General features: G+C 43.0%; 2 protein-coding genes across 2 annotated transcripts in view; both read left to right on the top strand.

The window, feature by feature from the left end:
- LOC128303064 (uncharacterized) overlaps window positions 1-7,105 on the top strand; it is a 123,580-nt gene extending 116,475 nt beyond the window's left edge. The window contains exon 19 of the mRNA XM_053039918.1: window positions 188-7,105. Coding sequence (XP_052895878.1) covers window positions 188-310 — 123 coding nt within the window. The 3' untranslated portion in view covers window positions 311-7,105. The remainder of the gene's footprint in view (window positions 1-187) is intronic.
- Window positions 7,106-14,615: 7,510 nt separating this feature from the next.
- Window positions 14,616-25,928, top strand: LOC128300905 (elongation of very long chain fatty acids protein 7-like). The gene is made up of 6 exons (XM_053037153.1): window positions 14,616-14,757; window positions 22,957-23,147; window positions 23,220-23,300; window positions 23,364-23,526; window positions 24,157-24,281; window positions 24,809-25,928. Exons 1-6 carry the CDS (start codon window positions 14,616-14,618, stop codon window positions 25,391-25,393), a joined length of 1,287 nt encoding a protein of 428 aa, XP_052893113.1. The 3' UTR covers window positions 25,394-25,928.
- The last annotated feature ends 14 nt before the right edge of the window (window positions 25,929-25,942 follow it).

Genomic DNA, 25,942 nt, shown 5'->3' with positions numbered 1-25,942 from the left:
AGTTACTGTTTTCCACTATCTAGTCAAATTTTTACTGTAGAGTCCTTTTGTTCTTAGCCAAATGAATATATTTTATTGAACCTTTATTATATTTTCTTTCTATATTCTAAACCTTATTTGATGAAACTGCTGATTCGTGTGTGACTTACGGTACTATTTCTTTTATATCATCCCTCACCGTTAACAGGCTACAGAGAGAACGAGCCGAAAAAGAGAGGCTGGTCCACCTACGCAGGGTGGAGTACCTCCAAAGCTTGCAGTGTCACGAACACCCCGAGGCACAGCCTACCAACGCTCCAAAGTGAACTGAAGCAGGTTGCAAACATACGGTTGGCGTTACTCGAATAGATGACTGGCCGCGCTTGGCGTCATCAAACTCCAATGCGCATAAGGCATCGCCAAAATGCATCACATCAAGTAGACGTTACTTACATTAGCTATTAGCATTCGGTATTTGTTTGACCTTTAGGGAAATATTTGCGTTCACGTAGCCTTTACTCGTGTAGCAAATCGTAATTTGTTCTGTTACTTTCTTTACCGTAGCACGTCAAACGAATGCTTCGTTGTTATGTTTTTAAAGTTAATAGAACATACAAGAACAAAAATTAACAGCCGTCCCAGCATTGCGTTACGTAGCGTTTCGTTTGCATCGCGCGCGTGTGAAATATTTCACACCGGGTAACGCTCGACTGAAATGTTTCAGCAACATTGCGCTAGGTGGCGCTAGCAATGCGTTGAGAGATGTTAGGACTACCGCCGTTAAAAAGTGCAGTTGGTGGTTAAAAAAAAAGTTATCAAACAAAGCAAATAATGTAAAATATATAAAAAAGCAAACTGGTGTTAATGGGAGCGTTTAATCTGATACCTGAAATTTTAGTAGAAAATTCTAGTTAAATAATGTTCTCGAGCGCGTGTTACAAGTGGAGAGCAGGATGGAAACCGCAAGAAGAAAAGTAATACTACACTAGCAAAACGTCAAAGGACGAAGAAATGCTGATACAAATGTGATTTCCAACTCTTTTTAAACAAACACGTGCTCGTCTCTCTCTCGAGTATTGTTAGTTGTGGAGCGCAAGTGCGTGTCCCGAGTGCGAGTGTTGCCAATGTACTGGGAAGGCGTGCAAGGCAGAGCAGACTTATTTTCAATGATGAAATGAAAATGGCAAAATGGCTACCGAGGATACGGTACAAAGTAGTGTAGAAACGATTATTTATATATAGACAATGCAGACAAACGACACACACCGTCGTGTGCATCGTTGGTCTATGGTGGTGAAGAAAATAGATGATAAAGTTCATCGGTCGAAAGAATCCTTCGCAATGGGGATAGTTGGAGGTATGTCGATGTACAGGCTAGAAGCAGTTGTTACGGTTCTTGTTTTATTTAACTGATGAAACTTTTTTACACTAGACACCACGTAGTGATTATCGAGGGATGGGAAAATAGAAACATCTATTTATAGTCTTGCGATCAAAACCACACCTACACACATACACAGTGCAAGTTTGCTGACTTTAGCTCTAAGCATATTCCCGGCACCATTTCACAGTCGCGCTGGGAAAGCGTTTTGTACATACACAGGTTGATCAGGCGTGGAATATATGGGTACCGTCAAACAGTGATTTTCTATTTAATTGTTAACTTTTGTTAAATTGAACTAGATGCTATACCTAAAGCTAACATCATTCACAACTCGAACAAAACAGCTCTAGCAAAAGGGTGGATGGTTACACTACCATTTAGCGAGTGCGTGCGTGTGTGCGTGTGTATATTTGTGTAAAAAATTGCGAATTAAACAGTTTGTAGCGTGAGGAACAGAGCAATGGCGAGGATGCGGACGATAACGAGAAAGGAGGAAGAAACGAAAGCGATCAATGCTACCTATATAGACATATACATAAAAGTGACATATACATATATACAAGCTAACTATTTATCTCTTTTTTACAACGTTTCGAAACTGATAAACGTAAAGGCAGAAAACGTGAAGTATGAATCGCGCCCCATTCGCAACCATCCCTTTCAAGCGATTAGACACAACAAAACCTGTTAAAAATCTGTGAGGCACTAGCCGGTAGGGAAATGCAGCTGCCCAGCTGCCGTTGTTTACTCGTCGCTCGAATGGGTTGACACTGTGTGCGTCCATCTTATGACTTTCAAGCAGTAAAATTACAAATCTATCTACAATCTGGTAAGCAGATACGTCACGGGTCAGGTGGATCTAAATCAAATCAAAGCAAAAGTGTAGTACATTACACGCAAAAGTAAAACGAAGTCTAATACCTGAATAACAAGGATACGAAGGAGACAAAAGAAAGACGGAGGTGCATTGTGAGATAAGAAAGGCAAGTACCGATCCGTTTCGTACCAGTGTTCTCTTTCGGCTGGCAAAAACTAAACCAGGCAAAAAGGCTTCATATAAGAAATAAAATTAAAAAAAAAACAATGAGGAAGATAAAAAGCCATGGACAACAACAAAGAAATGTGACAAAATTTTGAAACTTGAAACAATTTACACTCTCAGCTACTTGCCATTTTGCACTATCAAGCGCGCGTATTCGATTTTCCCGATCGCGGATCGATTAATAACTCTAACGGTATCGATTATATACATTAACTAAAGCTAATCTGCTACAGCGGGGCTGGGGTGAAATCGATCGTTTGCAGCACATTCGTACACCAGTGTATATACTTAAAACGAAAAAAAAAACATATATATTTGACAGAAATGCGATGAGAGCTATATATATACATATACATACATTATATATATGCATACATTACATAAACAAATCATGCATAGTTACATACCTACTTACCTTACCGGTTTAAGCAGCAGAGACGCAAGGAGTTAACGACGAGTTCCAGTTTAAAATTTTTCTCCATTTGCATAAGAAAGAAAACAAACACAACAACAACAAAAAAACGACAACACTAGAAAATTGATAGATGACAAATGATAGGTACGGTTTAAGCATTCTTTACATTCTTCTTGCGATAGGAAAGTAGAATAGCATTACGAAAAACAAAAGCAAAACAAAAAAAAACTCTTCATACACACAGCAGAACGTACTAAATCTAAAACTAACATCAATCTTTACGCATTAAATCATGTAAGGAGAGCAAAAAAACAAAGAATTAAAGTTTAAAACCCGCAAACACATATATAAAAACACACAAATAGGATAGCGCTAGTATAAGACAGGTAACAAAGCAAAACAACAGATGGAACAGGAAACAAAAAAGAGTACCACATTACAACAATACGGAATTGAATGTCGTTCCGAAATAGTTCCGGTTTGAAGAGTTTAAAGACAGCGTGGTAAACGAGTGTTTGGTTGGAGTTTTTTCGCATTCACACTGCACAAAAGGAAACATGAGTTAATGAAAAACAAAACGAGACATGGGAAGGATGTAATGTTTAAGAAATTGCTTAGAAAACATAGAAGAGAAGGAGTTTACTTAGAACGAGCGAAACAATGTGTTAAACAGAAGCGTGAAAGCAATTTTTCTTGTATTGTGTATCATTTGTTGCTCTTCGGTTATGTCTTTTCGGAGGCTTTGCGTTTATGGAATCTGTTAGATACACAGCAGTAACTATCGTACGGTGTACAGCTTTAAACCAAACACGCATTACAGTGAAGTTGTGCTCTTTTTACGGTTTTTTCCTAGTTGGATAAGGAAGTTCGGTCTCGTTTCAGTAAGTTAGTTTTTCAAATTTTCCTTATTGAATTCCATTTTACGGCAAAACCCCAGCAAGAGAATGCCCTGTCCTTCTAAGCAATCAGGAAGGCTTGAACAGTTCCGGCAGCTGCACCGCAACATACCGTCGCAACATATCAAAACACCCGCGCGACAAGGAAAGGCGCTACGCTTCGCCTGCCCAACGGAGGTCACACGTGCTTGGCCGTTGCCGTATTTTCACTTTTGAATGGCAGCAACAATGTTGAACGCGGAAAGAAATGGTTCAAAGTCAGGTCGGAAAATCGGGGAAATCCTTCCTGCTAATTGGGCGTTACATTTACGCAACGGACAGTTCCGCCGATGCGTGACAGATGAGACGCTGCTGGTGCATAATTTCCACGCATCGTAACGCGCGCCCAAAAACGGTAGGAAGATGGAGTTGGTTTAAAGTTTTGCCAAACTGTGAAGTAAGCGGTTTTTTTTTCTCTCCATCGATTCACCTGACCATGGTGGCTCTGCTGGGGGAGGTGTTGCAGCATCGAGACGTTGCAAAAAAGCCGACGCTTGATCGTACCGGTAAAGGTTACTTCAGCACAGCTGATAACAATGTTTATCGTTCTTTCGTTTGGTTTTGTGTCGGTTTCGGTTGCACCTTCATTAGCGTACGATTGCTTTTTTCACGTATAGTGGCAACTGGCGAAGTGTGTATCATATCAGGGAAAATCGAAAGTTTGGCCCAGTCAGCGGGTCAGAGCATGGTGATGCAAACTTTTCGGAACAAATCGGAAAATTACCAACAACTAAATACGTCCAATGGGAAAATTTCAGGATCCCACAATCACAGTACATAGCCATAGTTCACACAATTCCAACCGCAGAAACGCAATGCAATTTCTCAGCTACTATTTAGTCAAGTAAACTCGAAACGGAAACGGCTTTAAGCGAGTGTGGAAAGGAAGCTGTGTGCAACAACATACATGAAGGTGTGATACAGCTGGTGGAAAACGGTTACAACGGTTGTGTGGTTCAGAGGGAAGAATCTGGCGGTTCACAACCTTCTTTTCCCAACACTGCACCACCCTTTTTCTTACACCCATTTTACAACGTTCAACCTGTTACAAGGCACTTAGAAACACTTAAACCTCTCTCTTTCTCTCTCTCTCTCTTCCTTCATCAGGCTCATGGAGAGTTCAGAGTCTGACGACTGTGAAGGATACGAAAAGTATTAAACACAAACACCTTTCTCACGCGCAACCATGCACATTATCCAAGATGGTGCAACTCTAGAGTGATCTATTAATGAATTTATCTAGCTAGGCCTCAAAACTGTAGTGACAATGGAATGGAAGCGGGATGATGTGAAAATGGAAGCAAAAGAAAAACAAAACGAAATTTACCCACTTCTATGGTAGAGCGAAAACTTCCTCCTTTAGTGAATGAGCGTGAATGAAAGCAGTAACAAATCAAATCAATCTTAAATGCTAACTCCCAAACCGAATGCTGCGATTCAAACCAATTGATACAAAACAAGCAAGCATAGAGAAGTTTCTAGTGATATTCGATTTCTTCTGTCTTCTTATAATATAATACACAGAACGATATACTTCACAGCCATACTTCACACACCGACACATAGAATAAATGCCCTGTGCCCTCGTTACTTATGGGGGCAAGCGTTACTAAATCTCGTTGAGGACAGAGACACTGGGACGGCTACGTTTATAACTCTATTTTTATACAGCAAAGCTAGTTATCTTATGCTACCGTAGAACCGTAGTGATCAGAGGTAAATTGACACTAACCGTGTACTCTCCCTCCCTTCCCCTCTCCCGCTCCCTTCCCTTCTCCCTTCCTTTCTATTTACATCTCAATCTCTCTTACACTCTGCAACTAGAGCGTTAGCAAGGTGCCATAAGCAATCACAGTCTACTTCGACCGTAGTAATAATACTTTTGCTAAGCTAAATTCTCGCAACGATCAATAAGGGAGAGATGGTAAGGGTGAATAAATGGGTGAATCCACAAGACAAAAACAATCTACCCAAGAACGTGTTCTTTCATTCCAACTATTTCCCGTGACTATGCGTGACTATGCAAATCGTGGTGATCGGTAGCTTTTCTGCGCACGTAGGTATAGGTTTTAGGAGACCTATGAGTCCTAGAGGGTTCTTTCTCCCGTTTCGAGCTCCCATTTTGTATGAATTGGATGATCGCTTTGAAGACAAGCAAAACAAACTACCTTTAAATTTCGCGTTGACCTACTTTACTTTTCACTGACACACACACACATTCTCTTTCACTCTTTATCTCTATCTCGCTCTCTTTCTCTCTTGCATAATCTGTTCTATGTTGGAAGTGAAAGAAAATGGGGACGATAGTTTGCTTCAAGGGTTTTTTGGTGGTCTGGTAGGGACAGTTTTCTAAGGCACATACACATAGTTGACACAGCACACCCTCTCTCACGGTTACCACCCTCTGGTTCCTCTGCGCAAATCGTTCATTGTCGATAGGAAGCTACCAATCCAGGGAATGTAGATGGGAGAAATGTGTTAGAACAAATACGATATCCAGTCAGTGCACGTCACTTACAGCAAGATTAGGAGCAAATTTTCCCTGTTTGAAGCTAGTTTATTTCCGTAACGCACATACTTATCAATCTAAGATGAACTTGATGAACTTAAACCTAAACATCACACATACACTGAACAAAAACCTAGCAATTACCGCTCCTAATCGAACGAAATGGTACTAAGAACGAAGAAAATGAATTGGGAAAGAGGAAAAAAGAGAACTAAAAACAAAAATAGAACAAAAGTTCTACACAAAAAACAATAGAAAATAAAAGTGAGATATGTAAAGGTAACAGTTAAGCAACAAAACACACCACATACAACTATTACAACACAGCAACGTAAAGGTAACGATATGGCTGGGCAAGAGAGTAGGGAAGAGCGAAAAATAATATTTGAATAAACACTACAAAAACACATGATTAAAAATAACAAGCAAGCTTTAAAATATTTTTAAACAAAAGCCACAGCTCAGGTGCGTGGCAAGTTAAGTAAAAAAAGAGAGCGAGAGAAGTAAAAACAAAAGAAGAGGAACTTAGAAAAGCAACGCAAGAGGAAGAAAATGCTATAAATAAATATATAAATCATTTCCCACACACACACACAACCACACCTATGCGAATGATAACAATTACTAGATTTGACAAGTTCTCAACGCAAAACAAAAAAGAAACAGTAATGTTGTTTTGCGAAAAACCGATTGCACTAGACACGCGCATAAGCAGAAGAGAATTAATTGTTAAGTAAAAAACACCAATAAAAAAGAGTAAATAAAGCAAAACAAAACAAAACGAAATAAACACAAAAAAAAACATAGCATCTCCTGTGACAAATCAAGCTTAGTGACCGCGTGTTGTGTCGCACGGTATAATAAAACACTGAATGACGAATGAGTGAAAGTAAGCAAACAAGTTTTGCGACAAGTTGAAAATAAAAAAAGGAAATCTCCTTAACCAATATTGTTCATGAATCGGTAGTGTGTTTCGCAAAGCTCTGTCTCTCTCTCTCTCTTTCCCTCTTTCTCTTTATCTATTCCCTGGGAAGGAGACAGTTAGACGAGTAAGGCAGAACAGGATCGTGTTGATAACGTTTGATAAAGGTAACTACTTCCTAGCACACATCAGGACGCGAAACAGCTACCGTTCCGTAATGGGGAGGGTAAAACGCTTCGCGCACTACGCGTTTCTTTTTTGTGCAACCATTTTGCATGTTTACGCTTAAAACATAACGACGCCCTGTTGCTGCCGTAGTCCTGACACCCGTGTTAGCACGTTCCCCGTCTATCGAGCGCAGCAATCACCGGAGAGAATTTTGAGAAAAGTCTGATAGTGTTCCCTCGCTCCTCTTCCCCGCTCCTCCCACCCTCGCTCCCTTTTCCACATCGGTCTGCTGGTTTTGTGCGAATAAAAAGTAAGACTAGTACACGGTTTGACAGCCACGAAGGTAAGCTGTGTTGGAACCAGATGAGATCGCGATGAAGCAAAACGAGGTTCGGTGAAATCGTGCACTAGGAACGATCACGAAATCCGTCGAAGCATTTTGGTTGTGAGCTTTTGTGTTTTTCTGCGCTGTGTGTGACTTGTTTGATACGGAGTTCAGTCTTACTTTATCACGATACGAAGCGTTGTTTGGAAGACGTCCAGCTAGACACACCCAATTTACCTAGCGAACGGAATAGTGTTCTCGTGTTCTTGTTCAAAACGATGTAGATAGAGTGGTTTATCACTTTTTTCTTCAAGAAAGCAAGAAAAACAAAGGCATACATACTAACAAAACAACAATAAAAAAAGCGCGATAAAAAATAGTACGAAGCAAAACTATAGCTTTAAACCGTTTTCACTACACTCTAAACACTAATAAACTACGCTCTAGCAAGTAAAATGCCTAGTGAACGGCAAGTCCTTGCCCTTGCATATTGCTTAAGGTTGATTAATTTCGTACGCGGTACCAACCCAGAAGTTTGATAGAACAGGCAAAGCAGCGCATCATCACAAAGGGTGCAAATGAATCTTCTCCTCTGAGCAACAAGCGTGTTAATATTGGCATTAAGTTTAATGAATGGGAAACATAAAAAGAACACAGAAGTGACGCAAAAACTGGTGGTTGACATGAAAAAGTGTTGGGTTTATCCATATTTTGCTGAAAACTAACAAGAAACAAGCAAAGAATGGGAAAACTGTGACGAAAAGAAACTTGAAACAATGAATTAAAAAATTTGGAAACGTATAAAGATAAAGCAAAACAAGCACGGAAAACTGAGAAGATGTAGAAAAGAAAAGTAAACATTACTTTATATCAAATGTACCAATAGCGAACAACAAACACCCACAACAAAGAGGCAAAGACAGGATGGAAAAATGATAGTCAAATGCAACATGCAGATAGAACACCAAGTGAAAAACACATCAAATGGATGAAAGCGAATAAATAACGACAGTTAAGAATGGCAAAAATTCAATGAATTTTCGTTACATTGCATTGTGTATTGCAGATAGTGGGAGAGAGAAAACGAAAAGCACATGAAAAGAAGAATGTTGGCAAAATTAATAACTAATTTGTCTCTTATTTTTACATAGCACTTGTAAAGCATCCAAGTCAATCAAATGTAAGATCAAGCTGTTGAAAACTGACCTCTCGTAAATATTCTCTTGTGATGATGCTGGATGCATTTGGCTTCTGATTCTCATTAATTGCACGGATAAAACTTGTTCGATGTTTCATTTAACTATTGAGTGTATATAAAACAGGGGCAAGAAAAAGCACGACATTTGTTGAGACATCATACACTAGCACGGCATGTGTCGGCGGAAATACGCAATAAATCAAATTATAAGCGAATTGGTGATGTGCAGCAAACATTAACATCCGTACCATCTTTCAAACCGAATGGGCAGGTACGATCATTGTTGGAATGACATCAAATGTGGCGTAACAGTCACGACCACAACAAGAAAAACAAGCAAACATAAACACGAAGGTTCTTATATGCAACTGCACGACTGAAAAGCATATCCTTGAACTTTCCCCGTTCCGTGTAAACAATTCGGTGCACTAGGAAGAAAAAAGATTTCCGGAGGGGAAAAAATACTTGTGCAATTACAAAACCTCTACCACGTTACGTTGAACGGTCCTGGAAAGTTTGGACAAAGCAAAACAAACACTACAATTTGTAAAGAAAATACATCAAAGAACAAACGACACGACTATTAACGTATCTTTAAAAAAGAATCCTTCCCTGCTTTTCCATGGCACGAGAATAAAACATCAAATCACTCATAGAATGATTGTTTCAAACCCAAAATGGCCACCACGTTCACGAGCGTTCAGCGTGTGGTGTAATCCTGTGGAAAAGGTTATTTGTTTCTCGATCGTCTGGGTGTGCGATCGCATATTTTGCCATGTTTGTAATATATTAAGAAGCAAAAGTCCCCCAATAGCCCCCCCCCTCCCTTCCGATTTTCCCTCAAGCTTTCTGCACTCTGTACCTTCCGGCACTTCTGCCGCGAGCGTGTTTGTGAAGTAAAAGAGAGAGACAAAGAAAATACGAAGGCACGTTGAATGAACTTATCATTGCTATCGATTTATGCAATACTCCTTACACTACTGTGAATTCACTTTGCAAACTCAAACCTACACGGATAGATTGTTTGATTTGATCGCTAGCTATAGTCCTGGCGGAAGAGTAGAAGAAATGGAAGAACAGAATTGGAAGGGAAAATGAAAGTAAACAAGGATAGCAAGCAAACAAGGAAAGAACAACAACAAAAAAACTACAAAAAAAAACAATTACAACAATTTTAACAATTTCAAAAATAAAAACACTTTAAAAATGAAACAGTTTGAGGTTGTGTTTTATGTTTGTTATTTAAAACATTCACACGAAAGAACAAGCAAATTGAAGTTGATCGGATGATCCAGAGGCAGTAAATCGCACCCTTGAAGTAGCCCCAGAGTAGAGCGAATTATTAGTCGCCGGGTTTCGGTGGGCTGGTCATTTCAATAGAATGATATCGAACAACCCTGTCTGTAAAGTAATTTTCCTGTTTTTAGGTGAGTTTATGGTTGTGCTCATTCATACAGCTCATTCTCACGAGTGAGTCTTGCGGCTTCTCAAGTGATATCAAGTATTCAAACTAGAGCAGCATGCCATGAATTTCGCGTTCATGGCCTTAATGTCATCGATTTCGTTCACAGCATTGGGATAGTTCAATACCATGCTTAATATAAGCAACCCTAAAATGAAATAAAGGAAGAAGACACTACACTTCCTATAAGCTCGGTATGGGTTCGTTGCACTTGTTCATCCGGCGGCCACTCGAAAGCTATAGCAAAAATTCCGCCACAGATGAGGAGGGTTCATCACACACCGTACAGAACAGAACAGGTTATTCCTGTTATGATGATGGAAAGATGTTCTAAAAATTGAACCCGTTTGGCACGACTTTTGGAGCGATATTAACCGCTGATTTCCGCATCTCGCTTGAAGTTGTTGCAAAAAAGGCTTCACAGCTAAGCCGAAGGTCGTTCGTTGCCGTTCGTGGGTGATTTTGTTCCTGCTTCCGACTGCAGCAGGAGCTGTTGTTTTTTTTTATCATAATCCCATGTTGAAAATGATAATTAAAACACATATAGAATGATTCACGACATATTATATTATATGCTAAAGACATGAAAAGATAAGAGATCTTTCGTTTCATGCTAGAAACATTTTTATTCGTTCAATGTTGCAATAAACGATGTGGAAAATTGCACGATAAAGCGGTGCTTTATTCCTCGGTAGTTATGAGCTATATCAAAATTTTATTACTGCAATTGTAACAGTTGGTTGACCGATTCCATTACGTTGATTGCTGCTGCAATAATTGTACGGTTGAGCACTTTACTAACAAATCGTTCGATGGGTGCTCTACAGATCGGCAGAATTGCAGCGTAAAGTTGATTTCTTATTTACTGTAAGATTTATAAAAAGCTTTGAAAACAGGAGCATGAAGCTACCAAATGAAACATGTTGTTAGTTATTCAAGGATTTACTATTTAAATGTGTCTAATTTTATGAAAATGAATGCAACGGCATTTAAATATTCTCTCTGTTTACCATCACTTAAATGCCGAAGATGCTGTTCGCTGTGTTCGATGAAAATGGGCTCCACTTCCTTGCGTGTGGGCACCTTGACGCGATGGCCTCCGTACTCGATCGCAGCACACACGCTCAGCCGTTGTAGCAATCGTGTGCACTTTGCCCCCGCGGTCGACAGAAAAAGAAAACCTTGCCCGATGGTCGGTAGGTACCCAATCGGGCGCTGTATAAATATTAATTAATGATGCGATATGCTGCTCGGTGTTCAGATTCACGCCCTTGCATCCGATGCCACGCCGACTAGCCGAGGAGTGAAACACAATGAGCAAATGAATTCGATTCCATTCCACTCTGTCACCACGGATCGTATCGGAATCGAAAAAACCTAAATCAATCTAATCGGGTATGCTTATATGGATCAACACGCTTCTAGCAGATCGTCATCGAGCGTTGGAAATGCCGAGCGTGTCGGGCCGAGTGGGGCAAGTGGAGAAGACGGAGATTTTTCGATGTATTATTATAGACCGGGCAGGATTGCCCACGGTGGGTGAGAGATTGTGTAATCGATTGTTTCAAAGTGTTGGCGCTCGGGTATGCAACGCCTAAATGGCGGGGATTGTGTCGTGACCGCCACGTTTTGAAGGACAAACCGCGAAAATGAGGAATGTTTTAAGGTTTTGAGTGAAAATTCTCTGTGACCGTGGCTTTTGTTTCATAATTATTGTAAACAAAAAGTCAATTTAGTCAGTCGGTACGAGTCGATGTACGATTATAGTCCTTGAGATTCATCACCATTTATGCCAGCCTACTTTAATGACGTACAATAATTTGTCCACCATCCATAGGTCAGCGGAAGTCGTAGGGATATTTTAATCCACTCCGATCGTTACTACCACGGATATGCACGGCTGCGGTCGATTAAAGATGTGCGGTCAATGGCATCCTTACGGTCGGTATTGGGTTCGGTAATTCGTCATCCACCCTTTTGAACCGCATCAGAAAAAAACCCACTCCCCGTCTGAGGTGCGTCTAGTGACGTCAACTACCCCATCATCATCATGATCGAGCAAAACATCATCGTTAGTATGGATCGAATCGGCACGGCGAAACAAATCACAGCGTTTGGTTAATTAATCCTACCGAACATTACCAGACGTTTCCGACACGGAAGAGCGCACCAGAATCGTTCTACCTCGGACCGTTTTAAAGACGCCTCTAACAGAGTGCTTGCGAAATTAATTTCCTTACCCACATTGATCCACGACAATCCGGTGCGTTCCTTCCCGTGGCGGCTTCAAACGAAACGCTGTTGGGTTGGACCAAGTCCGGCCAATAAAATTGCTGACCCAGTCCCATCACGACGCCACCCGTCCGATGCCTCAATCCCACGTGTCATACGATCGCGCGTGGGTTGTGTGGTGTTTGTGCATAAGGGAGTTGGTTTCCAACCTGCCCAACCCTTGGAATGTTACAGTGTGGCCTAGTTTGGGTGGATATTTTCGCCCTCTTTTTTGTTGACACGGTCGTTTCGATTGCATATGGTCGAAAATGTGGATGCACTGTTTATGGGGTGGATGAAAACAAACAAATTTGATTGCGAACGAAAGCTGCTGATGGGACAGAAAAAGCGATCGCAGCGCTTGATGGCCCGATCGCATAGAGCGCTGGCGGTATGTTAGTGAGAACTTTGGCTGTTTCGACGGGTGCGCAAAGAACGATCCGGTTCGAAAGGTGGAACGGTAAGGTGCGTTATCGCTTTATCGTTCTCGCCAAACGTGAAACGATACGTTCATAGAACGATTTGCATATTTTATTGTAATATTTTTTGAATATTAATTAAAACTATAATAGCTTTTAAAGAGAAAGGGGAAATCACTCCCCTTGTGGAGAAAAGAAATTAAGATTGAAAATCTTTATATCATTATTATCACATTCCATTTCGAAACACTTATCACATGCAGCAACCCTTCGCCTAGGGGATGATTGGTCGATCAAGCATAGCGGATATCGTGGGGGAGGGATGAACAGGCACGATCAGCATACCGTTTGCATGTATGCAGTTTGTGCCCGGGGGTTGCCTAACGATTTTGACCACACGGTTACACGGCGAACCTTCGCCGCCCTACTACGACTACCACACATCGACTACCCTACTGTCTCCGAAGGACTCCGCTGAACTTGGGCGAACTCGCGTCGATCTCACCGCAAAGCTCTTTCCCGCTCTCACGCATACCAGCCCGGCAGATCTATGGTCGCAAGCTTTCGCTTCGCGGCATCTCGGCGGCGAACCTCATCATCATCAGTAGATCGCACATTGCCTGTCTATCGAAACGCGCATCGTGCTACATCGGTGTGCGTTTGCTTACGGAGGCCCTGTCCGACCCACCGGGCAGTGGGGTGGTACGGACCAACTCGCGAAAGCTTTGTAGTTTGTCACATTGTTCCGCGGCGTTGGACCGTTGGACGGGCGAATGTTTTAGTGTGCGTCCGAAGGAATCGTTGGATCAGCGGCCGCCGCAGCAGCAGCAGTAGCACCGGGCAAACCATCGATCGTGCATCTGTCGCAAGATCGTCTAGCGCTGTTACCGCATCCCGCTCGTGTGACCTCCGGGTGGTGAGAAGGGGACTGCCAAATTTTCCGTTCAAGTGACTAGAGCCGAACCGGGGCGATTTTGGGGTGGCCCACCCGAAGGAGTCGCGCTACAGTTCGTACGCCCGTCAGTTGCTGGTGTTTTGTCGTGTGGGACGGTCGAGTCGCGAAAGATTGGTCTGCTGGGTACCGTTCCACAGCATGCGTCTATCGGTCGGTCGCAGTGAGCTACAAACGAAGAAGAATTAATTTAAAAAAAAAAAACAAACACGGATATCAGTGCGTGCGTGATCCTGTGCTTGTGTTTTTTTAATGTATTTGTGTGGGTGTGAGTGTGCGTGATCGCTATCAGTTTTCAGAAGACAACTTAAAAAATGTCCAGCTCGACTGTGGTGTATGCGATGGATTTTATTAGACAACATCTAGGTCAGCGCCATTATTGAGCAAGATATAGGCCGTCCTGTATGATTCCTAGGTGTAACTAGTGCAAGTGTATCCTCCTTTCGATAGTGACCCTATCCTATCGAAGGACCGCTGTGAGGAGCTTTCAAGTGACAAATTCCACCCCCTTAAGTTAATCGCCTCAAAGGGATACCTGAAGAACAGCATTTGGGCAGCAAAACGTGCCACGTCACATCACCTGTCCGGCTAGTGCGCCCCGTGGAAAACCCCGTGAGCACCAAAATAACCAAACATGAGCGTCGCGGACAACTTTACCGACTTCTACTCCGGCACGTCGTTCGTCTTTCGGATGGCGGTGGACGAGTACAACAGTGAGCGCAACTGGACCGGCCTCATCGATCGCTACTGGTTGATCGTGGAGGAACTGATCGCTGGTAAGTCGACCGACACCGTACGGTCCGCACGGTTTGCAATTTGCATCGAGCGACGTAATTATCAACCGACCTTCCTCCAATCGCCATCGGTGGCCTCCTGGTTGAACAATCAGTTTTTCTGCACCGCACAGCACGGGCCGGGTTTTTCGCCCCGGTACGGGTTTGGCGGGGAAGCGTTAGACACATTAGGGTGGGCAAATTATAGTGATTCCAATCGATCGAAGGGTTTGATGAAGGCTGTCCACAACCATGCGAATGGCGCTTTTTCGCTGCCGAGTGTTTGGTGGACCGATGATAAAGGAGTTTAAGCATTGGGGCTGCAGAAGAGATCAACGCTTTTTGTGAGCGGAATAGGACAGGGAGAATGCGAGAGGATTTTTGGGGTGAAAGATGGAATTTTTCTCCTATTCCACTTTTAAACAGCTTCCCTGAGAACCTGTTTCACGAGTTCGTCTTCGTATCAGCGATGTTGAATGCCTTGGGATCGCTGTGGGACTCACAAGAATTGGTGAATGACCGTAGTTTTTTTTGCATTTAAAACAAGTTTTTTGCCCAATATTTGAGTGCCAAATAACCTTATCACTTCCAAATGTTGATTTACGCTGAAAAAATCCGTGCCAGACGGCTAAACTTGACCCAAATATCACACCCCGTGCAGAAAACACATCAAAACACCAACCTAGAACAACCGGACGTCCGAGATTGGAGAAAATCCATCGAAAGTGGTGTATTCCAATCGCTCGTAGTCCATGATCCACATAAACGTACACGGAAACGACAAGCCAAACTACAAGGCGGTCAGACCACACCACTGCCGTATCGCATACACCACCGCGGGGCCTATCGGACCAGTTGGCACGGTTGCCGATCAGCGGGTGCGCGGCGGTGTTTAAGGTGGGTGCATAAAGACAAGTGATTAGAAATCGTAAAACCGCTCCAGCTAGAGGTCACTCTTGAGCTGCGGAACTGTGCGGAACGCGAGCGGGCGAGACCGACCGAGGCTTCTTTCCCCGAAAAGACCTTCGGTGGCGTTGATGCGTTAAAATGGCTTAAAATCGTCAGAGTGTCAGCGTGCACAACGCATGATGATGATGATGATAATTGTGGGAGATGATCTTTTGTTTGTGTGTTGTTCCGTGTCTGGCTGTTTGGTTGAGGTTGGGTAGAGATCGTTTGATCGCGAAGATCATGTAAAATACTTCCTACTGAAAGACGGAAGAGTATTGTTGTGACGATTGTGCGAGTTGCTGTGATAACATCATTTGCAGCCGATGTGTACATTATTGTTATGATGCGGTGACTTAGTTTTAACTTGTCTACAAAGCAAATGACTAATATCTGCTTAAATACCCTCGTAAACAATCTGAAAAGTTGCATTTTTTTCGCATTATTAAGTAGAAAAAAGATTCTTTCACTGTGGGACTGCAAATTGAAAGAAACATTTTGTATTAACAGATGGTATTTTGTATTAATGTTTTATTTTCTGGATATCTTAGGCTTACCTAAGTAGTTCTTTTAGTTACCCGAAAAAATTGAAATTGTAATTGTGTTATTTCACTCACTAATGACACTTTCTTCAATCGATCAGGCATTGAATAACACGATCATGCGTTAAAATTTAGATTAATAATTAATTAAATAGCGTTAGATAGGTGAAAGTAAGATACATATGTAAATGATTATTGAGTCTGAAAGATTTCAGGATTTTACAAGTCTTTCACCAATACATCAGATGTATCATCATGAGTCACATTCATTGGTTGGTCATCTGTCTCTAAAATTGCGTCATTGTTTTTGGGAATTTTACATCTTTAATGCGAAGAACAGTGCGTACTGGAATACATAATTTGCCAGAAAGTAGGGGAAAAGTTGTAGCCTGTATTGTACGTCTTTATAAACTTACATAAACAATATTTTGCAAAAAAGTATCAAAGTTAAATAAATAGTGAAAAACTTGTTAAACTTATTTTAGCACTACTTTCTTTAATAAACTTATTAGGAGCTTTCAATACTGTAGGAATATGAGTAAGGCTGGTTTCAAAAGATCAATCAGGCTTCGGCTAGTTGTGTCGATCGGCAAACTGATGCAACACACAAGAAACGATCGAAGAAATAGCTAAACAATACTTCTGCATAGAGAAACACAATGCATCTAACAGTTGCAGACATATAAGCCCTACTGACCACTGATCTACATGGCTATCCACTCTCCCGTAAAGCGCTCGATTAGATGGCAATTTATTACCAACATTCCCCACATCAGGAAGCGAACAAAACGTACGATCACTACCTGCTTGGAAACTTCAACAACGACGACGGCAACGACAGCTTCCAACCCACAGTTTGGTCGTTATCTCACAAAGTCGACCTTCACCCAGAAAAGAAAATCAATTCCTTAGACCAAACCGTACACTCTCGCCCCCATTTGCTCTCCACCCCTTTCACGCACCTTTCCCAGCATCGCTATGAGTCTTCGGGGTGTTTGCTGCACCGGGCAACAGCACCATTGCGTGATGGGATCGGGCCAGTGTGTTGCGAGTGCCGTGCGTTACAGCACCACGGCTGTTGGAATATGCATGCGTTTGATTCGCTTACGGTGCGGTAAGGGGTGGTAGGGGGAAGCGGGAGGGAACCGTCTCGTCGGCATGGGGAGATGTTGTGTTTTTATAATTTGTTTTTCCTACGTTTTTTTTCTCTCTGGCTCGAACACCTTCCAAAACCATGCGCGATCGCAACCGTTCGTGGCCACGTTGGTTGGTGGCGTCTTATTAGAGGGAGGCCCCAAAGCAAAAGTTGCATCGTAGGCAGATTTAGTTTTCCTTCGATCACCTGCTCCGTCTCCGTCAACAATAAAACAAACAAAAAAAAAACGCGAGAGAATTGTAGCAGAATCGATGCCGACACAGGGTGGCAAAAAAGGGGTTGGCACACAGGGTGTGCTGGATCGGTTGGCCTGATTGAGCGTGTGTTTTTGATTTGAATGAAACAAAAAAAAAAAAGAAATGTTGTAAGCAACATAAAATGCAACTGCTGCAAATATGCATAAAGCCACAAAGCGGGTCGATAAAACAAGAAACTCGTTCTTGTACCGAAAACAAACCCGCTTCCAACCACCGAAAGGGACCTCCGAAAAGGGTTTCCGAATGTTGGCCATCTTCCATCAGCATGAATTTAAAATAAAGGTTGCGCGATGATGCGTTAGCTATCTCGACAACGGGCAGCAAGCACCAGATAAGGGCGTGATCGTTTCCAAATGTGTGAGGTAACAACTGGCGAGAAAAATGAACCGTTCTACCTTGAGCCCTATCCTGTTTTGTGATCGTTTGTTGATCTTTTTGTTTCTTTTTTTCATCCCCTTTAACATATTCACCTTTTTGCTCTGTGTGCGCGTGAGTGAATGTATTTCATCATCAGGTGTGTTTTAGCAATTTTTTAACAAAACCAAAACACCGCGCTGCTATCGATCGGCGCATGACCTTCCTTCCCGATAGCTAAATATCCTATTCTGAAGCGTTCAAACATTGGCTTATATTCAAATACCATTTCCGTCTTGAGGCAACAGAAGGCTGTCGCGGTGTCGTCATGTTTGCCTTGCCAATGAGAATGATGATAATGAGGATGGTGGCGTTGATGCTTGGCGTAACGGCACCGGACCTGGTCTGTCACAATGAAAGCGTGCGTTGCCATTGAACTTATGATAATGATGGCTCGTTTGCTTACGTTTCCAAAGTATTTCTGTTGCAATCGGTATTCTGGCACGCACTAGTGGCTTGATGTGGCTTAATTCGTTGGCCATATGTGAAGGCTGATTAAGTTGGAGATTTAGGCAGACAAAATCAGTTAGCACCAATAAACAAATCAAATGTATTTCGCCTAAACGATAGCATGAGATGGAAGATAAAAGAAATATTACAATTGCATAATCTCGTGTACCCGAGACAGTTTTTTTTTTGCAATGACGTACGATGTCTGTGTCCACTTGATCGACTTTTCCTGTCTTTGAAATGGGTTCAAACACAAACTGGTTCACTTTCTCTGGATACGTTCCAGTTAGGGGCATAACCAGGGAAGCAAGGGATAAACGTGCCAAACCTGTAGGTGGTTTTTGCTTACACTCAATGGTTTTATGCGCTTGTTTTAATAGTCAATAAAAAATAGGTAAACCCAACATCCAGTTGCCTAAAATGTTCAATCCGGGCCCAACAGCATGATCTCGATTAGACAACCGAACCGCGACTATGGACGTAACCATGTTCGATTGATCGATGTCTACAGTTTTCTCACCGCTTCGTCCAAAGCAAGACGAAAGAACTGGCACAAGCATAGGCACTGCAGCAAAGCCAAAGCCATCTCGGCTAAACCATTATTGTGCAATTAGATGCCAGACGTCTCGAGCAACGGCAATTCGAATTTGAATGCCAACGCCAACTTGCAATAACGGTGCTACGTACGAAGCGAGCCTTGAACCTTTCGAGGACCCTTTTGGCTGCTGTCTACACTGACCTTCACCAGCACGCGTACTGCACTTCGCGGGTGCACTTGAAGTGGCGTTCTGTGGCGTCTTGCCACACTGCCATTACTCGCACTCGCTTCACTCCACCTGTGTGCATGTGTGGTCGGTTTTGAGATTTGAAGCATAATTTCACGTTCATGACCATGGGTGGTGGATGCTGGCGTGTTGCGCAGTAGAGTGGCCCCGCCACGCTGAAACGTTCGTCGCCGCTACGCACGTTGGAATCTTTCGTCGGGTCTCTCACTCTCAAGCGTCGATTAAATTGCGCAACGGCACACAGACGCATGGCCGCTGGCGATGCGGGTAGACCGGTGGTGGTACCGTTGTGGCCACGCACTCTCCCCCTTTCTATCTCATTCGTCTATGCATACACACACACGCGCACACACACGCACAACACCAAATAAATAAAACCGTTCCTACGCTCACCGTCCGTTCGATCCATGAGTGAATGAATGAAAGTAAAATTGATCTGCCAAAACCGATTACGAACGTTAAAAGTGAAGAGATGGAACGCGTGCTTGGTTGGTGGCGTTGGACAGCCAAACCAACCCGGCCTTCCCACCCAATCCATCCAACCAACGAACAGCGAATTTAAAAATTGCAAAAGCTCAGCTGACGTAGGTACGCTTGCACTGAATGTGAACCGGGCAAATGGGATGATATTGCACTTGAATTTGTTGCCGACGCACTGACGTACAGTACACTTATCCGCCCAATCCGGTTTTGTTTTTCTTTCCCACAACCGCCGCTAGAAGGAAGGCATCACATTTGAGTGCATGCGGTACACTCTCGGTTTCATGATCATTACCACCAGTCAGTCAGGGGTGGGTCAATTACGCTTCGATTCTTACTGCTGCTGCTTTTTTGTTTGCTGCTGAGGTACTGGGGTGGGTATGTTTGCGCTTGTGTATTACGCGCGACGATTAACTGCGGTGCTTGAGCCGGTACTGTGCGCAGCGGTAAATGCGCATGAGCACGTGCTTGTTTGCGGTCAGCTCTGTTGTCGATCGTTTCCTGATTGACGGGTGTCGTTACATGCGGGTTTCGAAGCAATGGTGTTGAACTATTCAATTCATTTTTTTAATGTAAAATAAATAACTATTCATTTTTTTAACAAATATAATTTTAATAACTACAGCAAGAAGGTATTTGGCTTAGCGAATAGAAATAAATGTATTTTTTTTCAATTAGGATTTAAATTTGAAAACTTTGTTAATAACAAAATATTTGAATAATTAATCCATACTGTCATGCCTCAACAGTGGTTTAATCTATCCATAGCTAGTATTCTTTAATCAGCGATTTTTCTTGCCTTGTGTTACCTTCCACATTGTAATACGAATCACAATAACATACACTTAATTTTAATTTCTTAGTTAGCCTCGACTCTCCTGGTAACTCACTGTGGAATAATTACCAGTAAAAGAACTAAATTGATCGTCTCACTTCCGAGAAATTCTTCACTCACATTAAGGCAGGTGTTGGGTCGCACTGGCTAATCTTCTTGGTGGAGTGCAATTTCATACACTCATCATCAGCGAACGTCAACATTGACGCTTTCCGACAGTACCACTTTCGCAATTATTCATACTCTATGTAATAATTCATTAAACATATTGAGAGAATATTAAGCCTCAGAAAGGAAAAGGAAAATTGGAGCTGCATGGTAGCTGTTTAAGAGAGTCTTTTACAATATTGATTGAAGAATACGGTGGAGTACTTTTCCGTCGCTTAATCTTCCTTATTAATAGAAAAATTGAAACATATTTTTAACACGTTTACGTAAACTTTAGTTTGTTTTGTATGAAGTAAATATTATAAATTCCAAGTAAATATTCAGTTCCATAAAAGTGCATTGATTTCTCCCTTTTTCGCACTTTACACTTCCACACAAAACCCATTCATATGGGGCGATAAATCTTCGCTTAATCTTTTTATAATACAATAATTAATTGCACTCAATTGTACACCATAAAAACAAAACCACTCGCACTCGATCGTAAATCACCCTATGCCACCGTTAGCCTACCGTTTCTACGCAGCGGTGAGCGAAAAAGCTTTACGACTGGACCGAAACCAAACGTCCACTAAATGTGGTTTCGTTGCGAAATAGTTTGCCAGTACATTGGTTTCACATTTTACCGACTCGCACGCTTTACCACACGCTTTTTTTTTTTGGGAACCGGGTGGACGTTCTAAGCGATCGATTAGCATAGACAATCGACTTAAAGGGGGGTGTTTTCTGGTTTACATCTTGTTTCTCTTGCCGTGCGCTAACCGCTCCGAAATGCGCTCAACCGGAATCGTCCGGTCAGAATGGTAGCTTTAGTTATGTTTTCTATTTTCCGCTCGAGCACTCAACATAACGTAGCACACTTACGCGTTCGCGATAATGAAGTTCAGCGTGACGCGTTGGTTTGGAGCTTCCTCGCACGGAATGCACTTGAGCCCGCCATGCATTCAGGCCCAAGTTCAAGCTCGACCGGCCGACAAGCGCAAGGGTAGAAAGCTTGCGAAAGCTTCGATCCGCACTCAGGGTCCGCTTGTTTATTTTGATTGTGTCCGTATCTAGAACAAGGGAAACAAGCGGGACGATGTTTCCATGTGCGTGTCGATGCCGGTGCAGTTTGCTGCACGTGCATTACGCAATGTTGCGGCCGGTTTGTTTTTTTGTTGGGCGTGTGATGATGCATCGAATGTTTCGGGGCTTTGGAAAGGGAAGTAGTGGCGCTTTTAGGACGTTTGGGTGCTCGTTCTAATGGAGATGGTAAAGTAGGGCTTGGGTGCGATGAGTTTTTGCACCTTCCTATAATAACTTCTTACGCACCGTGCTCAGGATCCAGTGCATCGTTCTTGGTGGAAGCGTAAGGAGCGCAATCGCAACGCAAACACAGCGCGATTTTGGCAGTGTCGGAAAACCCTTAAAAAGTGGCCACGTGATTGTGTGTGTGTGATTTACTTTTGAGTGCTTAGTGGTTGACAAACAACATGGCTACAATGGCGGAGTTGTACACTCCGGTTGATATGATTAAATCGGAGGTGCTGCTCACGATGGATGGCTACGTGCGAGGAAGCTCCATCTCGTCGCTGATTGCTCACTGGTGGCGTGCGCTGGTGGAGCTGATCGCGGGTTGGTATATTCGGGGCGAATGAATGAATGGGGTGGTGGTGTCGCAGTGTAGAGGGAAAAAGGGTCATGAAGTTGATGGTCTCGCCAGCGGGTTTGCTCTTCTCGATGATCTTGCCGCTGCTTGGGAATGATTAATGATGGGGTGGAGTTCGGTGAAGGACCAATCGGTTTGGATCAATAGCCATTTGCCGTTGTGGAGATCAACTGATCGTTAATGGAAGAGTGTTGCTTGTTGAAGGAAACAACCAACTACGTGCTATTGTAAAGTGCAGCATTTAATCGAAAAGCTTTGTGGTGTTGTTTGTTACGACAGGAGGCAGGATCATTAAAATAAGAATAGAAATAGATGTTTTTAATCTTAAAGATGGGTTTGAGGATCGTCAACAGTCTCATACGGATTTGAGAATGCACTTTTTAAATGTATAAAGCTCTTAATATTATTCTCGAGTTCCGTTGCTCGATTATTCATAAATAAGCAGGTTTACTTCATGGTTAGCTAAGTTGGACGAAATTCCCAACTAATAATATTTTCCACCTCTTCAAATCGCTTCAGATCCCCGAGCGAAACAGCTTCCCTTCATGGACAATCCACTGCCAACGCTAGGCATGATCATCTGCTACCTCCTGTGGGTTCTCCTGATCGGTCCGATGTACATGCGCGACCGGAAGCCGATGGACTTGCGACGAGTGATCATCTTCTACAACCTGTTTCAGGTGCTCCTCAGTGGTTACATGTTCTACGAGGTAAGATCACCCCCGAATTGTGACGACCGAAACGGTGACCATTTAAGCCTGATCGTGTACATTCTTTTCCAGCATCTGATGGCCGGTTGGGTGAGGGGTTACAGTCTAACATGCCAAACGGTAGACTACAGCGATAGTCCCTTGTCGAGAAGAGTAAGTAAATGGGAATCGGTTGACGGTGCAGCAAACCAACCAATACACATGTGAATCTTCCAGATGTTCAACCTTTGCTACGTGTACTATCTCTCGAAGCTGTCCGAGTTTGCCGACACGGTGTTCTTCGTGCTCCGCAAGAAGCAGTCACAAATTACCGACCTGCACGTCTATCACCATTCGCTGACACCGATGGAGGCGTGGATACTGACAAAGTTCATTGCCGGTAGGTAACCCCCGGGGAAGTTTTCCGGCTTTTGTTCTCTGATTCTGCCCCTCCACAGTACATCCCCAGCAGGTGGTCGTGGAATCAAACAGGGACCAAAAAAGGGACACAGCTAAAAAAAAAAAGAAGACAGTGTACACAATTTCCGGACCAATAATTACATACCGCAAGGCGAAGTTGGTGGTGTTGGCGGTACCATTATTTATTATTCCCGGCAATTGAATAATTGAAAATATTCCATCACGCACGATTTAACCGGGGCGGTGAGATGGAAAATTGATTGTGAAACGGGCATTGAATCGACCACAATATTGTTGTTTTGTTTCCGGCTGTCAAAAGCAATCGGTATCCGCTCGATTGGCAGGATAGCGCCATCTGCCGGGAGGAAACAAAGAAAAAAAACATATTCGGTTTCGCGTGTAATTTCATTCGCCGTTTAGGGGATGCATTAAAGCGAAAATCTTTTGTGTATTCCAATGAATCGGATAAGTATCGGGAGCCGAGAAAATAGAGCTTCCGATTTGTAAATAGCGCCTTTGCTACAATTTTCTCGCTACACACACACACACCCACACGCACATACATTAATCTTGGTCTTTCTTTTCTTCCTTTCCTGCGATGCGTGAACAGGTGGTAACGCGACGCTGCCGAACGTGATTAACAACTTCGTCCATGTGCTAATGTACTTCTACTACATGCTGTCGGCGATGGGATATAAAATCTGGTGGAAAAAATACATGACAGAAGTTCAAATTGTAAGTACCGCACGCGACTAGGGATGGGCGGGTGGAACATTTATGGGGCTCGGGTGGTAGGAACCATTACCAACCACCCTTTTCTGTTGGGAGGAAGGGAAAAAGAATTAGCTGTTGATTGCTTGATTGGCGGGATAAAAGATTTAATGGGACTTCGTTTTGATTCCCGGAGTTATGTTGTTGTTGTTCAATGCTTATTGCTTTATGTTAATGGAAATGTTGAGCTGGGTGAATTTATTAGCGTGCCATAAAAAAAAAAACTCCGGCGAGGAAAACTTTTCTCGACCACGTTCGTGTTGGTAATCAATTGAGTTACATCTTAGTTAAGAAGTTGCCTAATGACACGTTTCGTCATTTGGGGCGAAAATCGTTTTACAATGAATTTTATCGATTTTTGTATTGCTCTGGTTCGATCAATGACAGGATTTTTGCAATAAGTGAAGAATGCATGAATACATTTCTTTGTGAAATTCCAAAAGTGACAGTATTGTAATCAAACTAAACTCGTTTTCTTTTCTACCTTCTAGATTCAATTTATTATCTGTATCGCGCACTGTATCAATGCCCTCGCCACCGGTTGCCCATTCCCGCGATTCATCACCACCCTGCTGCTCATCAACGCAACCATCTTTTTGGCGCTGTTCATGAACTTCTACATCGAAAGCTACAAGCGTAAAGCGAAATCCGCGGCCGGTAAGGTCAGCACGAACGCTACATCAGCGATCGAACCGATGAAGGATGTTTCCGGCGTCCAGGAGCTTCCAACGGGGGAGTCATCCGACGCAGTAACGGTGCTAGTCATTCCCCAACCTGAAACACACAACACTCAGTCACTTAAAGACGACCCTGAAGTCGCCCGATCGGAAGACATCAACAACAACAGTAGCAGCCGACCAGCACTGGAGTCCGAGAAGGTACCCATGGAGGAGTCATCGGTGGAAAAGAAGCACGAAAGCGAGCTGGATTGCGAAGGAAGTACCGTCGAGGAGGTAACCATGGAGACGACGAAACAGCAGCAGGACGCTACTGGACTGAGGCAACGGTTAGTGACGGAGGCCGCCGACGAGACTCGAACGGGGTCAACGAAAATGGTGGAACTTGCGAGCGGTTGAGTATGCCCTACACACACCTAATGGAGGGATGAAAAGGAAAATCCTGTGTACGTGTGTCCGTGTGTGTGTGTGCGTGTGTAAGTGTGTGAATGTGTGTGAAGTTATGTATGGTTGAGTCGCATTTCTTTTTCTTTTTAAACAAAAAACACACACAAACACACTTCGAAATAGTCCGAGCTAGATGATAGATCACTCAGTTTAGTCAGTCAGTGGGTGTCGCGGGGGCCCTTCCCAGGTTTGGGGGAGGTTGTCGTGTACCGTAGGGAAGAGAGCGAATCGAAACCTTTTTAGCAGTGTAAAGAATAGCGTGCAGAAAAGAAAATCTGTATCGAACAGGGCGGGCCAGGTGCTGGACTGCAGTGTCCTTGCGCTAGCTCGCGGTACGGTACGCGGAAGAGCTTTAGCATTAAGTCAACAATGTGTGAGTGAGAGAGAAACAAAAACAAAACAAAAAACAAGACACAAAATGCAGTAACACATCCTAACGAAACCCGTGTCACGTTCTTGTACTGGTGTTTCGGTTTTTGGGACCCAAAGGGTGGGGGCTGT

This window comes from Anopheles moucheti, chromosome 3 (genome assembly GCF_943734755.1).
Source record: "Anopheles moucheti chromosome 3, idAnoMoucSN_F20_07, whole genome shotgun sequence".
Taxonomy (NCBI): domain Eukaryota; kingdom Metazoa; phylum Arthropoda; class Insecta; order Diptera; family Culicidae; genus Anopheles; species Anopheles moucheti.
This window is presented reverse-complemented; position numbering and strand designations above follow the sequence as displayed.

What these genes read in the sequence shown, in the direction of transcription:
- LOC128300905 (XM_053037153.1), top strand. Translation starts at nt 14,616, where the DNA reads ATGAGCGTCGCGGACAACTTTACCGACTTCTACTCCGGCACGTCGTTC. An exon ending in CGTGGAGGAACTGATCGCTG is followed by an intron (nt 14,758 to 22,956) that starts GTAAGTCGACCG and finishes AAATCGCTTCAG; the next exon opens with ATCCCCGAGCGAAACAGCTT. An exon ending in ATAGTCCCTTGTCGAGAAGA is followed by an intron (nt 23,301 to 23,363) that starts GTAAGTAAATGG and finishes TGAATCTTCCAG; the next exon opens with ATGTTCAACCTTTGCTACGT.